Source organism: Cricetulus griseus, chromosome 8 (assembly GCF_003668045.3).
Source record: "Cricetulus griseus strain 17A/GY chromosome 8, alternate assembly CriGri-PICRH-1.0, whole genome shotgun sequence".
Lineage (NCBI taxonomy): Eukaryota > Metazoa > Chordata > Mammalia > Rodentia > Cricetidae > Cricetulus > Cricetulus griseus.
The window spans coordinates 91,071,111-91,086,376 of NC_048601.1; the positions used below are offsets into that span (position 1 = coordinate 91,071,111).

Here is a 15,266-nt window from a genome sequence, read left to right on the forward strand (position 1 = left end):
GGCTTCAACATGTAGAAGAATGCAAATAGGTCCATATCTATCACCATGCACAAAACTCAAGTCCAAATGGATCAAAGACCTCAATATAAATCCATCCACACTGAACCTCATAGAAGAGAAAGTGGGAAATACATTTGAACACATAAGCACAGGAGACCACTTCCTAAATAGAACATCAGTAGCACAGACTCTGAGAGCAACAATTAATAAATGGGACCTCCTGAAACTGAGAAGCTTCTGTAAAGCAAAAACATGGTCAACAAGACAAAACGGCTCCCTATAAAATGGGAAAAGATCTTCACCAACTCCATATCTGACAGAGGGCTGTTTTCCAAGATATACAAAGAACTCAAACTAGAAATAAAACAACCAAATAATCCAATTAAAAAATGGGATACAGATCTGACTAGAGAATTCTCAACAGAACAATCTCAAATGGCAGAAAGACACTTAAGGAAATGCTCAACATCCTTAGTCACCAGGGAAAAGTGAGAGTTCCCACTCTTCCTCCTCCCCCTAATGGAACATGCTGATCAGGGGCTGAGATTAGAATCTTACTTTGTTTGGATTGTTGCATCTGAAATCTTCAAATGTCCTATTTACTGGCATCAAGAAGCACAAGTGTAATGAAATTAAAGTGTGGGGCTGGAGAGATGGTTCTGTTGTTAAGAGTATGTCCTCTCCTGCAGAGGACCACGTTCGGTTCCCAGGATCCACATTCTGTTTGCTCTGTTCTGTGCCTGAGTTAAACCCTTTGCCATCACTTCCCAGTTTGTGTCTTACTCCCCTTGTTGAATTTGAACCCAAAATAGGTTATGAGGGTTAGATGAGGTGTGTTTTTTTTTTTTTCCCCCATGTGAAAAGTACTCGAAACCACACCCAGAGACAGCGCCTAGAGAGTGTCACCTCCGTATTAGCTGTTTGTGTCTCCCTCTGGCGTTTAGTGACTAGCCACTGCACAGCCCTGCACAGGATAGAAAGAGTGAAGAAAAACTGAAGGCGTGGAGTAATCATTGCTTCAGACACTGGCAGTTCCAGTTTCAAGTGGTTAGAGGCTGAGCCTTCAGGGTGGGGACTGCCTGAAAGTGCTGCTCAAACGTTATTGCCCCAGGCCACGGGGCAATAAGCTCTAAGAACAATTACTTGTCAAGGCTGGTACTTGACTTTGTGAGGCTAGAAGAGAATTCCTGAGACTGGGTAAATTATAAAGAATGCAGATTTTATTTCTTACAGTGCTGGAGTCTGAGAAGTCCCTGGTCAAGTTCTGTTAGACAACCCTCTTACCTGGATAAGACAGGGGGCAGAAGGCAAGAAAAGAGAGGGGCAGGTGGGGTGGGGGAGGGTGCAGGCTCCTTTGACCAGAACTAGTTTTCATGGTAACCAACCCACTCTCTTGTCAACAATCTCTGAGGGCAGAGCCTTCACGTCTTAGCCACCTCTTATCAGCCACCCCCCCACAACAATATGCACAGACTTAGACTCCGGGGAACACATTCAAGCCATAGCATCACTGTATGATTTTATGAAGCCAAAAGACCAATAACATAGATTTTAAAACTCTCCTAACCAGACTAGAATAGTGATTTCTCTTTCCTTTCAGTACCTAGTCACGCTGGCAAAGCACAGGACCAGAGGGACAACTCTGGCAATTTCTTACTTACTCATCCAGTACCCATTGTCTATACCCTCCTCATGCATATCAACTACAAGTGGGGAGCTGGCTGAACAGAACCGGGCCCTTCAGCATGGGCACTGAATGGTTGTGAGGATGCTCTTAAGCCTAACTGCTCAGCTCAGGAGACAACGGACACTGATAGCAGCCTTCATCCTCTTACATGGCTTAAGCTGCTAAAAAGAAAATCTTGAAACTGGGTAACTTATGAAGACAACCCCATAACACCCTTATGCCTTGTTTGAAGAACAAAAAGATGGTCCCCCCCCTCTGTGTGTATATCTGTTTCTCTCTTTCTCTACACACACACACACACACACACACACACACACACACACACACACGCACACACGCACACACGCGCGCACACACGTGAGCACATGTGCAGGTCAGACAATAACTTGTAGGAGTCAGTTCTTCAACTGTGTGGGTTCTGGGGACTGAACCCAGGCAGTCAGACTTGGAGGCGGTCACCTTTATGAACTGGCTGTCTCGAAGATCATTTTCTAATGCAAGCATAATTGACTGACTATCTACTCTGCAATAAGTTTCAAGTTCGGAGCTGGGCACAGTGAAAAAAGCAGAACATCTCACTGTCCTCGGTGAGACGAAAATTTAGGGAAGAAGAATGTGTTCTACAAGTACAGTGTAGTGACGGTGGTTGGGGCGAAGGAGAATCATGAAGTACGTAAGGAGCAGAGGGTCCCCGTGGTCTCTAGTAGTGTGAATAGTTAGGGCAGGCTTTGAGGTGAGGTGACCAGAGAGCCCACCTCTGTAGCCGCCTGCTGGCCTCTCCCCACTGGGGCAGTCACAAAATGCTCTACTCTTTGAGTGTAAATCCAGGGATTGGGGGTCAGGGGAGGATTTTCTTTTCTGCTGTTTGTCGCACAGGAAAGAACATCTTATAAAGATTGACTCAGGGTACAACGCTCTGCCCCAGTTCCCTCTCTTCATTTACCAAGCACCTGCGGGTGACAGAGGCGTGGTTCTCCAGGGAGCTTATCCTAGCTAGGATGTAGGTACTCATAACATCCAGCCCCAAGCTTCAAGCAAGTGCGAGGGGTCCCAAGGCCAAAGAGGGAGTTCCCTGGACGAACTGTAAAGCCACTGTGCCAGCTCACACCCTACTAGTGGCATGACAGGCTCCAGGAGGAACCAGAAGTAGTCTCAAGCCGGGAGGGGGGGTGCCGGGGGGGGGGATCTGTGGTCAGTAGGCCACACGCTCATCCCCAACTCCCTCCTCTGGAGCAGATGCTTCAGCCCAAGCCTGACCTGGGCAGTTGGCAACCTCCCCGGTGTCCCCGGAAGGAAAAGAGGCAGTGTCCTGTCAGCAGCAGCCTCCCGTGCTGCCTGGAAGCTCCTTTGCCCCTGCAGCCAGGGTCCCTGAGTCCCGGGTCCAGCTCCGCCTCCAGCGCCGTCTCTCGGCTTGTGGCCCAGCTGAGGCTCCCTGGGTCAGGACTGAACAAAGGTCCAGACCCGCCCAACTCCTCTCGCTGTGCGTCCCAGAGCGCACGCGCCTGCAGGAACCGAGCACGTGCAGGACCGAGCTGCAGAGCGCCGGTAAGTGGCGGCGGGCGCGAGCTAGCTGTGGGCTCGGCTCGTGCTCCTCTCCCCTCCGCCCTCGGTGCTATCAGGCCTGGGGCAAACTGTCAGTGCCCCTTCTCCCCGGTAACCCCTTGTTCCCTCCGGAGGCCAGCGATTGGGGGATAGCCGCCTCCCTTTTCTCTCCCACCCTCCAGCAGGGACAGCTGCTCTGTTCTGCCCATAGTCCGATTCCGCGCTGGTCTCCATCTCATCCTTACCTCCCAGCATGCTCGCCGCCACTCCGGTAGTCCCGGAATACGGCAAGTGCAGCGGGTGCTCTCTGGCACCCCCACCTCATCCTGTCCCCACCACATCCCACTATCCTTCCTTTGTCTTCTGGGTCTCTCCGGTATCTGTAAGGATCCAGGGTGCGCATGGACCAGAGGAAAGGCCAGAAGCAGGCAGAGGCCAGAGGCAGGCTTGGGTCTGTCCTGTCCTGGGGTATCTGAATCTAACCTTGGCACCGAGACCCTTCTACCTCAACCTGGAACAGGGTTTGGGGGAAGGGGGGTTCTTCCCCTCTGCACCGCTCAGGGAGAGATCTGCTCCTGGGTTTTGCTGGAACCTGAACAAAAAGCAGTCAGCCAGCTAGGGAGTATGAATGGGACCAGGAAAGGAGTGGGGAAGGGTGTGTTGGGACAGCTGGGCCAGGGCTGTCACGATCCAGGCAGAGCTGGGAGTTGAACGGGGCTGAGAGGTTAGAGGAACAGCATCTGGATATACAATAAAAGGAATCGTCTTCTGCATCCATCAGCCATAAGCGCTCCTTACAAAGCAAAGCTTCAGGAAGAAGCTGGGCCGGGACTCCTGATTAGATCTGAGAGAGAAAATGACCCAGACAGCCTGCCCAGGTCCCTGGACTCCAGGCTGGCCTGCTCAGAGAGGAGGCTCTACATCGACCACAGGACATTCTTGTTCTTTTTGAACTCTGTGGACGCTTGCTCTAGAGGTCCTCTCTTGTGTATGTGAATCTTCTTGTTTATTTTTGTGGTAGAGTCCTGGCAGCCTGGTGCCCTTCAACGTTCTGATCCTGCTGCCTCTCCCTCAGCTGAGTGGTGGGAATACAGGTGTTCGGCCAGCTCCACATCTGCTTTTACCTTTGAAGATAAATTAAAACATTTTTTTAAAGCTATCATCTGCCCAGGAAGGCCAAGCTGGACTTGGATGTGTAACTCTCCTGTCTCAGCCTTTCTAGTTCCAAGTCCCCAGATTCCAGGCTGCGCACCACACCCGGCTCCCCGTCCCTAACAGTCTTTCATTCTCCTCCGCTCCATCCCGCAGCCTTTGCCGCCTGCTCCAGGCTGCCTCTTCAGGCTGGTGCTTATCCTCCCACCATGGTTTGTTTCTTTATTTCACACATTCTTGGTGAAAAGATACAAGGCAATGGCTTTGTCTCCACTGTAACTGAGTTGCCCTTTCCACACACTGTCTTTACCAAATGAGTCAGATGCAGCTAAATGGAAGAAGAAGTTGACCCCCAGTCAGCACAGAGAAATGGGCAGAAGCTCCTGCTCTGGACTCAAGGGGATCTTCTTGGCTCAATACTAATTCTCTTGGTAGACATTCAAGGTCCCCTAGTCAAAGCCACTGGGATTTGAACCTGCTGCGTTTTATTGTTCCTTGCAGCAAGGGGGAATGTGGCTTGCCAGTGATTTCAGAGGGAAGTCTTCACTTAGTATTAGAGGTTGACTGTAAGTGGGGAAAATGTTCTCACTGCGTCTCTTCACAAACCTTTGCCAAGTGGAAAGCCTGTCAGAGGTAGGCGGCTGCTGGGGTTGGTCAAGCAGCAGCATCGGTCACAGGTGGGGCCGGGAGGAAGGTGGTATTGGCCTTTTTATGGTTTGGAGAACATTTGTGCTTGGTCTGTAGTTGGACATGGTGCCAGAGTGGTCATGTTTTTTGCCATGATTTGTGATCACAGTGGCCTCAGCTCATGTGGATGCCCGGTGACCCTAGTCACATTCAGCAGGGGGATACAAGTCCAGCTCTCAGCAGCACCAGGATATAGTACTGAGCTGGTTTCACATGCATCTGTTTGTCAAGATCTTGGGGAAATGACTTAACATTCAGTTTCCACGTGTGCAAGCTGTGTAAAATGTTAGCTTCAGGGAGTTGTTATGGAGAGTAAACGAGGAAACACATGATAGCATCCTGCTCTGCACCTGACAGGGAGCAGGGCCCCAACACCTGTTGACCTTGCTCTTTATTTGGTGTATTTGATGTCGTGGCCTCTTCCCAAGAATCCCAGGCCTGTTGTAGCAAGGCCAGAAGAAGAAACCTATTCCCACCTTTGGGAAAACAGAGACAGGAGTCTATGGAGTTCAAGGCCAGCCTCAAACTCTGTCTCTCTCCAAACAAAACAACAATAGCAAACAACAACAACAAACAAACAAACAAACAAAAAACCAGAAGGGAGAAGTGGGAAGTGAGGAAGAACAGGGTCCCTCAAGATGCAAGGTCAGGTGTGCCCGAGGTCAATCAGAGCCACCAGAGTGCTAGTGATGGTGGTCCCTCATGCAACTGTCACTTTAGCTGTTCCTTTCAAGATTCCTTGTTCCCAGGAGCCAATGGCCCCAGGTAGCCATATTCTTTGCTAACTCTGAGTGTTGTCTTGCTTTCTTCTTTTCTGAGGAGTCCTCCTCTGTCATTACCCATATCCACAGCTGCCTATGCTCTAATCTGCTTTGACTAGGGACTCAGCCAGCCAGGCAGGTGAATAAAAGCTTGACATTATAGCTCTTAAGCTTTAGGTGAGTGTGCAGGAGCTGTCACAGCCATGAAGCTCAGTGGCTTTTTACGTGCACAGTCCTGAGTCTATGGTCATGACTTCCAAACTGGAGCATTGTGGAAAATTGAATTTAAAGTCTGATTTTTGGTTAGTTGAGACTTAACTGTGTTTCTGTGTATTGGGCAATACACAGAACTGTGTGGGGGTCCTGGTATCAGGTTTTAGATCAGTGGTTCTCAACCTCCAGTCAGACCCAAAATTAACCTGTAAGCCCCACCTTCCCAAAGACCAGGTAACTTCCTGGGATTCTGGGAGTTGTAGTTCTTGAAAAATAACAACAAAACCTCATGGGAAAGTACAGTGGCCTTTGGGTTTTGACCATGTAAACTCTGTCAACATGTGTCTTGGGACTACTTACCTGGAAAGTCTCAGGAGATTGTCCTAACCAAGTTCCATCTTGGTCGGTATTTAAAATTTTAATAAAGGCATGCTTAAATTTGGCCAAAATAGTAGAACTTTTTTTTTTGCAAACTTCAGGATAAACTCTTCCTAATGCTGGGGCCCTTTTTACAGTCCCTCATGTTGTGGTGACCCCCAACTGTAGGATTATTTTGTCACTGCTTCATCGCTCTAATTTTGCTACTGTTATGAATTGTAATCTAACTATCTGGTATACAGCCCACAATGGGGCTGAGACCACACGTTGAGAACCACTGTTCTAGCTTTTTGCCTCTGAACACCTGGGCAAGTTAGATCGTTGCTGACTAGTCAGTTACCTCAAGTGATTGAGATGATGGTGGCAATGTGGTACCTCCTCATGGCACAACATAAACTTGATTGTGTTAAATTTCTAGCCGGTATTTTGGCTGATCCCTCTGTTTATGGCAAAAGTTTTCAGGCTAGGCATGATGTCATACCTGCAATCTCATTACTTGGGAGGCTGAGACATAAGGTGGTGAATTTGGGACCAGTCGGAACATATTGAGACCCTGTCTCAAAACAATTAAGAACAAAAGCAAACTTTTTATAACTGGCTGTAGTAGCTCCTGCCTCTGATGTCAGCACTGGAGGGGTGGAGGCAAGAGGATTGCTGTGAGTTTGAGGCATGTTCCAAGCTAACTTGGGCTTCAATGTGAGATCCTGTTTCACAAACAAGCAGGCTAGAGCGATGGCTCAGTGGTTAAGAGTGCCTAGTGCTCTCCAGTAAGACCTGGGTTTGGTTCTGAGGCCCACATCAGCCGACTCACAGCTGCCCGAGGCTCCAGCTCCATGGGAGCCGAAGGCCTATCATGGCCTCCAAGGACTTCTGTACGCACATGGCATACAAACAAGCATATACAAAACACATCATTTAAAAATCAAATAATATTTAAAAACAACAAAAGTAAACAAATAATCCTAGACATAAAGAGAGCAACAACAGCTAGAGAGATGGCTCAGCAGATAAGAGCACTGGCTGCGTTTCCAAAGGACTTGGGTTCAATTCCCAGTACCCACATAGCTGCTCAAAACCTCCTGTAACTACAGTTCTAGGTGGCCCATTGCCCTCTCCTAGCCTTCCTGGGTACAAACATGGTGCACACTCATGCAGGAAAAACACTCACATACATAAACTAACAAATAAAACAATAGAAAAGCCAACAGCTTTTTATAAAAGAGTTTTTTTTTAAAGGCTTGTAACAAATAACAGATGTTTGCTTTTATTTGTATTGAGAAAATGCAGCCTATATCTACACTGAGATTCAATTTCTCACATGCAACACTGGCAAAGATTCAAAAGTTTGAGGCCCATCATTGCTAATACAGATACTGTAACATTTTAACAGATACCTGTAATATCAGATACATTGTTACTTGGACTGCACAAGGAAAGAAGCTCCCAAGTCACACATGTATCCACCTGTTGACCAGCAATCTCTTTTCTAGGGCTGTATCCTCTTTTCCTGATGCAGTCATCTATCTATGAAGGAATATTTATGCTATTTGGTTTGTTTGTTTGCTTTTGATATGGTTTCTCTATAGTCTTGGCTGGCCTGGAGCTCACTATTAGTCCAGGCTAACCTCACACTCATGACATTTTAAATAGCCTCCTCCCATTTTAGCCTTCATAGTACAGGACTAAGCCACCACATCTGGATGGCAGTATTTTTAAAATAGCAGAAATTGGGAAAAAGACAACTGATGAATTATATCTGACAGGGCCACTAAGCAGTAATACATCCAAGGAAAGAGTAAGTAGTATGCAACCGTAAATAAGAAGGTGCTGGTGTGGCGTAGTCTGTAGGTTATAGCACTAGATAAGAAAAGCAAGTGTAGAGGGAGGTGCAGACCTTTAAATTTGTATTTAACTAAGGAAACACAAAGATAAAGGAAGTAAAAGGGGTGTGAAGGGCAGCTAGGATGAGCACATGGGCAGAGATGGAAGTTCAAAGTGTTTTAGCACATTTGGGGGAGTATAGCTTTCGGTGCGTGTAAATTATACCAACACATAACAGAAAAGGGAGTGTTAGCCTTAACTTCCCCAGGGGACCATCTTCACGAAGTCCTGTGATTGGCCAAGCCTGAGTCTAACAGAAGCCCTCAGGGCAGCAGGCTCCCAGTAACTCCCTAAGCAACTTACTCTGTCCAGAAGGCAATTGGCCAGGTTTGAGGTTAGATGAAACAAGAAATGTCCCACTAAAAGTGAATTTAAAGTGCCCCTTTTTTCACCCGCTGATCCCTCTGGGGGAGTTGGTACTGTTGCCACAGCTATGTCTCCACAGCAGCTGGATTCAATTGTTTTTTGTTGTTGTTTTAACAGCAATTCTGACATCACTTCCATAGAAACCATTTTGATGTGAAGATGGGTTTGTGAACTCCCATTCAGTTTGTTTCAGAAAAGAATCTAGAGGCTATGAAAATAATGATCCCAACATCAAGGGCGGATGGAAGAACAACCTGTTCTTCCATCCCGATGAGTCTCCACATGCCCAGTTTTGTTCAAAGGTCTTTGTTTTTTGACACAGCAAATCCCGCACCTTGTCCCTCAGACAGTCACAGCAACTGCTGCCCTCAATTTCCTGAACCCATCTCTCGGTAACTGGCTGAGCTATCTCATCACCCACCACCTGCCTGGACTGTCTGGAGGACATCCTAGGGTTTCCTATCTTGCATCTTCACTGTTCTAGTGAATGGGCCAAACCTGCATCTTTCTGACATTTTAGAGCATCATAGGTTTGCTTCTATTTCTAACCTGTTTCTCTCCCACCCACTCCCTGCTTACATTCACATATTTGTGTGTGTGTGTGTGTGTGTGTAGAGGTGAGAATAACACTTGCAGGTGTCAGTTCCCTCCTTCCTCTCTGTAGGTCTTGGGATTGAACTCCGGTGGTCAGATTTGTCAGCAAGCACTTTTACACTCCCATCTCACTTGGTCTTTTAGATCTAAGTGACTGTGCTGATCACCATTGCTCTCTGGTCACACCCTCTTATAGGTCTTGCTCATCTGACACTCCCACAGGGGTACACTGATCTTCAGGCTCTGCTCCAGAGTTCTTCCTAGCCTGTTTCCACCATTTCTCCATTCTGGAAACCTGTCATTCAATGTTCATCAATCCCAAAGCTTACTAAGTGCTCCAAATCTGTCAGTAAGGTGGTGGCAGAGCACCAGCAAGAAGCTTGCTGATAGCCTGCCTTGCCTTCCTGGTCTTCCCTACACCCCCCCACCCCCCCCCCACCCCTGCTTCTGTAAATGCTCCTCTGTCACAACAAAGTGACTAATTCTCAGCATACTGGGAGTGTGTGTGTGTGTGTGTGTGTGTGTGTGTGTGTGTGTGTGTGTGTGTGTGTGTGTGTGTGAGTCTCTCCAGTTTACTGGTCTAGAACTCACAACTATCTTCCTGGCTTACTTAAGTGCTTGGGTTACAGGTGTGAGTCAACAAACCCAGCATAAACTTAGTGGTTTTTTTTTGAGTGCTTCAACCCAGAACCTAACGTGTATGCAAGAATTCTTAATGACTGACTCAGTTAAGAGCTTGGCAAATGAATAAATGAATGTTCCATTGAAGGCACGTTCCTTAGTCATGGTGTTTACAGCCCGTTGTTCAGACAGGAACCTCGCCTCTCTTCAAATGTTTATTTTTGCTCTGAATATATAAGAAAAGGCTGAAGCAGCTACTGCTTCATCAGAACAAAGGGAAAGTTGCTTTGGAGAAGTAGGGAAGTCCAGTGTTTCTGAAACCCCAGAGAAGATGAGTACTGAAGAAAGTGAATCAAACAAGGTAAAGTCCAAGACCACACCCAGCTCTTAACTTCCAGGAGGACTATGTTGACCAAGTGATTGGCCAGGTTCCAGGGCAGGAATACAGACAAACACCAGCTCTAGTCTGTTAGACAGTTTTACTTGTTTGTAGTCAGTCTTAAAATGCTGTTTCAGCTGGGCATGATGGCACACAATGGTCATGGAAATACCAGGGAGGATGAGGCAGGGAGATTATGAATTTGAGGCTAGCCTAGGCTGTTACAAACGGATTTTAAAAAGTCTCAATAAAAAACAAACAAAAATAAATTTACCAAGCAAATAAAAGTGATATTTCAATTTGTTTTTGTATAATATTAAATGTGTGACTTGAAGCATGTGCATAAATTGTATGTATATGACTATGCTCAATTTATGTGTTGTAACATAAGATTTTTGGATGTTCTACTCAAGTATTTTATTTGTAAAACTTTGTCTTTGTTTTTAGTATTTATTTTTATTTTATATATGTGTTTGTACAGTTTGTCTGTGGGCCAGGTATATGCAGTGTGGGATGAAGCCAGAAGAGGGCATTAGACCCCCTGGAATGGGGGTTTTCCAACAAGTGGAACCCTCCAAGTGGGTGCTAGAAACAAAGAAGCACTTTGAACCCCCAACCCTTCTCTCTGGCCTCTAAGAGTTATTTTTAAATAAATACTCTTGTCATATATTAATTTAATAAACATATATTAATATATATTGCAAATATTCACTCAGATTGCAATTTGTCTGTATAAATGTCCTTTTATCCTATGATTGCAAAAATGTTTCTCTAAATTTATTTTCTTCAAAGAAATTCTGATTTATTACTAATTTTCTCTTGTGTTGGACTAAGGAAGGAATAGGGGTATTTGTCCAGAAAGTTAACCCGTTCACTAGCCTATATTCCCACTGAACATGGTACTTCCCTTTGTATCTTCCCGGGTTTCCTTTTTCCCTCCAGCTGAAGTGTGATTATACCTTTATTTCTGGGCTAAAAATTTATAGCTAGCTAGTATTCATTTCTTAGCAGATCACACAATGCAGAGAAAGTTCTGTCTCTGACTTTCCACAGAATGGCAGTGGTCCCTCAGTACCACTGCAGGGATGTGGAGGAAGCCTGAGCAAACGTGTAAGGAGCAGATGAAGTTCTGAGTGAATGTGCGCTGTTGTCTTGGGCAAAACCTTGGGTCAAGATCCCTGATGCCTCAGACCTCTGGCAAGGGAAAGCCTCTGAGGCTCAGAGGGAAATGGCAAAGCCCTCTTCTGCCAAGCGCAAAAGCTGACAGTGTGTGCAAAAGCTGTCAACTCCAGCTTTCTCCTTCCAGATGAGTGCAGCCTGAGACTGCTTCCCCACAGAGCCCGCCTGCGTAGCCTGGCTAAGCCCATCTTCTTGTTCAGCTCTGTACCGTGAGCCTGCCTCTTATTCAGCTGCGCACAATGAACCAGCCCCCTCGATTCGGATTTCAGACATATAAAATAAACATTCTGAGTTTCTAAGTTGCTGTTGTAGTAAGGTGCTGCTCTACCACAGCGAGCACAGCCCATGTGATCCCAGATTTTCTGTACATGTGTCTGTGTGTCTGTCCATTTCCTCAATGACTGGGGCAGGTTTCCAGGACCAAGCCATGTAGGGCTTTGCCATTTCTCTCTGAGCCTTAGCTAACCTTCCTCCTACAAAAGGGTCTAGTTTGCATACATCCTACACAAAGCATCTGGTATATTTAAGTCACCTGTACAATTGGTCTTTTGCTTATTACAGCATTGTTTGAAGGAGGAAGTCGGTACATGTTCCACACGATGCAATTATTTTTTAGTATCTCCAATCTGCTGTTGATTGGGTGTTTGGAAGTCATTGTCAACAAATATCCCTAGGTCTCTGCCTTTCTTGGTAGGGTTGCATTCTTGACTCTCAAGGTTGGTTAAAACTGTGTTTTGACAACTTCTTAGTAAGTGAGCCACCAGTGCCTTTTGTGCCAGGATGTTTAATTGCTAATGTGAGACCTAGAACTCTCTTTTGTTTGTATAATGACTGATAGTGTTCAAGATGGTGGTTTCCCCTTTGGTCCTCTGAATGTCCAAAACTAACAAAACTCTCAGTCAGGTGACCTACTCCTTCAACACCGGTGTTTGGGAGGTTGAGGCAGGAAGATTGTTCTGAGTTAGAGACCACCCTGAGATATACAGTGAGTTCCAGGCCAGCATGGACTAAAGAAACAAAACAAAACAAAAACAAAAACAAAAACAAACAAAAAACACCCTCCGGCCAGGCAGTGATAGTGCATGCTTTAATCCCAGCACTCGGAAGGCAGAGTCAGGTGGATTTCTGTGAGTTCGCCAGCCTGGTCTACAAGAGCTAGTTCCAGGACAGCCTCCAAAGCCACAGAGAAAAAACCCTGTCTCAAAAAAACCAAACCAAACCAAAACAAACCAAAACAAAACAAAAAAAACTCCAAAAATAAAATGAAAAACAAAAACAAAAACAAAAACCCAGACCTTACCTGTTCCATCTTTATTGACATTCAGTATAAGCAACAAATAATTTCCATCTGGGATGGAGTCTAGGCCTGGAACCCAGTATACAGAACAGGCTGCCCTTGAGTGTGTGTTAACACTCCTGTTTCTGCCCCATGGGATTACAGATGTGTACCAGCAAGCCCAGCTCAAATACACTTTTATAGCTGTAAGCTGGTGGTTCTCAGCCTTCCTATTGTTGCAACCCTTTAATAAATAAATAAAGCTTCGTATGCTTTGGTGACCTCCAACGATAACATTATTCTCATTGCTACGTCATAACTGTAGTTTTGCTACTGTTGTGAATCGTAATGTAAATACCTGTGTTTGCTGATGGTCTTAGGTAGCTCCTGTCAAAGAGTCATTTGATCCCAAAGGGATCATGACCCACAGGTTGAGAACCAGGGCTGGAACGCACTGGGATTTCAGGGTTGTTTGCTTCAGAAGTATAACCTCGCCCATCCTGAACATTCTTTTCCAGTGTCTATGTTTGAGCTTTTCCCTTTTGTCAATTTGATTTCCTTGTTATCAACTGAACTCACATTAGCTAGTTTTAGAGAGGACATATTCTTTCATATTAGCTATGGTAACCATAGAGAAATAGGCTAATTTAAAAAAAAAACACACAAAATAACTCTATACTAACCTTATATTTCAGGTAATCTGAACCTGACAAAATGTTTGCCAAAGCGACTCGGAATTTCCTGAAAGAGGTTGACGCTGGAGGGGACCTGATCTCAGTGTCACACTTGAATGACTCTGATAAGCTGCAACTGCTGAGTCTGGTGACCAAGAAGAAGAGGCACTGGTGCTGGCAGAGACCCAAGTACCAGTTTTTGTCTGTCACCCTGGGAGACGTTCTCACAGAGGGACAATGTCTTAGTCCAGGTATGTTTCCTTGTGAAGACACAGTGACTAGTCCCCAGGGAGCGGCTCTTCTTGGTGTCTGGGATGGAGGTGGCATCTCATACTGAATTCTTCCTTTTCTTTGGCTCTCTGATATAAAAGGATAAAAGGATATCCTTCCTTCCTTCCTTCCTTCCTTCCTTCCTTCCTTCCTTCCTTCCTTTAGAGGGTATGCTAAAGAAATTGGCTTGGCATTTATTGTGGCAGTGGTGAAGTCCTCTGTCTAGAAATTGAGACTTTGTGGTTTACTTTCCACTGGCCCCAGGGCAAGGAGAACCTGGACTGGTACTTTTTTACTTTTTGTATGTCTGTCTGCGTCCCCTCCGTGGTGTGTGTGTGTGTGTGTGTGTGTGTGTGTGTGTGTGAGAGAGAGAGAGAGAGAGAGAGAGAGAGAGAGAGAGAGAGAGAGAGAGGGAGAGGGAGGGAGGGAGGAGGAGGGAGGAGAGAGAGAGAGAGAGAGAGAGAGAGAGAGAGAGAGAGAGAGAGAGATGGATCCAGAGCTAGAGTGACCACTGAAGGTTAGAGGACAATCTTGGATGTCAGTCCTTACTCCCCTTGTTTGAGACCAGGCCTCCAGCCATTCTGCCACCTTGTATAGCAGTCTGATGCTGTGTGATCCAGGAGCTTCTGGAGATTCATTATCTGGTTCCCATCTCACTGCAGGCACACTGTATCTAAATTCATAGGTTCCAGGGATTTGATCTCTGGTTTTCATGTTTGTGTGGTGAGTGGTTTTACTGACTGAGCCATCTCTTCAGCCCTACCTGGGCTTCTAATCAGTGTATACAGATATGTAACAGAGGAAAAAAGGGGGACTGAAGATGGGCTGGACAGCTATCAGTAGACAAAGAACACAATGGATTGTCTGTGGTACCCTCATCTAGTCTGTGCCACATAACCTTCTGGTCAATGGCTGTGTTTTTGCTGGGATTTCTTATGGTTACATCTGCTAGTGATGTCTGTACTATCTTGGCAAGAGCATTCTATGATGTCTCAACAATGATGAAATCACCTATGGCTGCTTCTCTGACAACTTGACCCTGTTGCTAAGCAACACACGGCAATGTTTATAAAGCATACAAAGAGATGAAAGAAAAAAGCTTCATAATATAACATTATATGTCAATATTCATTAGTACTTAGATTGTGGTCTTTTTTTAAAACCTCATCTAATGGAAAAAATTGTGGTGTGTGTGTGTGTGTGTGTGTGTGTGTGTGTGTGTGTGTGTGTGTGTGTATGTGTGTCTGTCTGTGTCTGTGTGTGTGTGCATGTCAACAGCAGGTGTCTTCTGTAACTCTCTGCCTTATTGTTTTGAGCAGGGTCTCACTGGACTTCGGTCATGCTAGTATAGCCTGGACTTTTCTATGATGTACTGGAGATCTGAACTCAGGTCCTTGCTGTGCCCTCACACCTAAATAGATTTTACAAACAGAAGTAGAAACATGCTGTATACAATTTTAATATATTACTCGTTTATTTTTATTTAATATTATGTAAGTTTTCCTCTGTAGATTTAGATACTTTTAATTCTATTTCAACAAACACATTCCTTTGTGTATATATACCCTAATTTGATTAACTATTCCAATTTTGTGCTTAATAAATA

General features: G+C 45.6%; 1 protein-coding gene across 5 annotated transcripts in view; it reads left to right on the forward strand.

Annotated features, from left to right (window-relative positions):
• The first annotated feature begins 391 nt into the window (after positions 1-391).
• Positions 392-15,266, forward strand: part of Gsdme (gasdermin E) — a 90,983-nt gene continuing 76,108 nt past the window's right edge. For all 5 annotated transcript variants that reach the window (XR_003487711.2, XR_003487710.2, XR_003487712.2 and 2 more), the window contains exons 1-2: positions 392-3,232; positions 13,412-13,641. Coding sequence is in view for 2 of the 5 variants with exons in the window: in XM_027429599.2 (XP_027285400.1) it covers positions 13,431-13,641 (211 nt within the window). In the remaining 3 variants the exon portion in view is untranslated. The remainder of the gene's footprint in view (positions 3,233-13,411; positions 13,642-15,266) is intronic.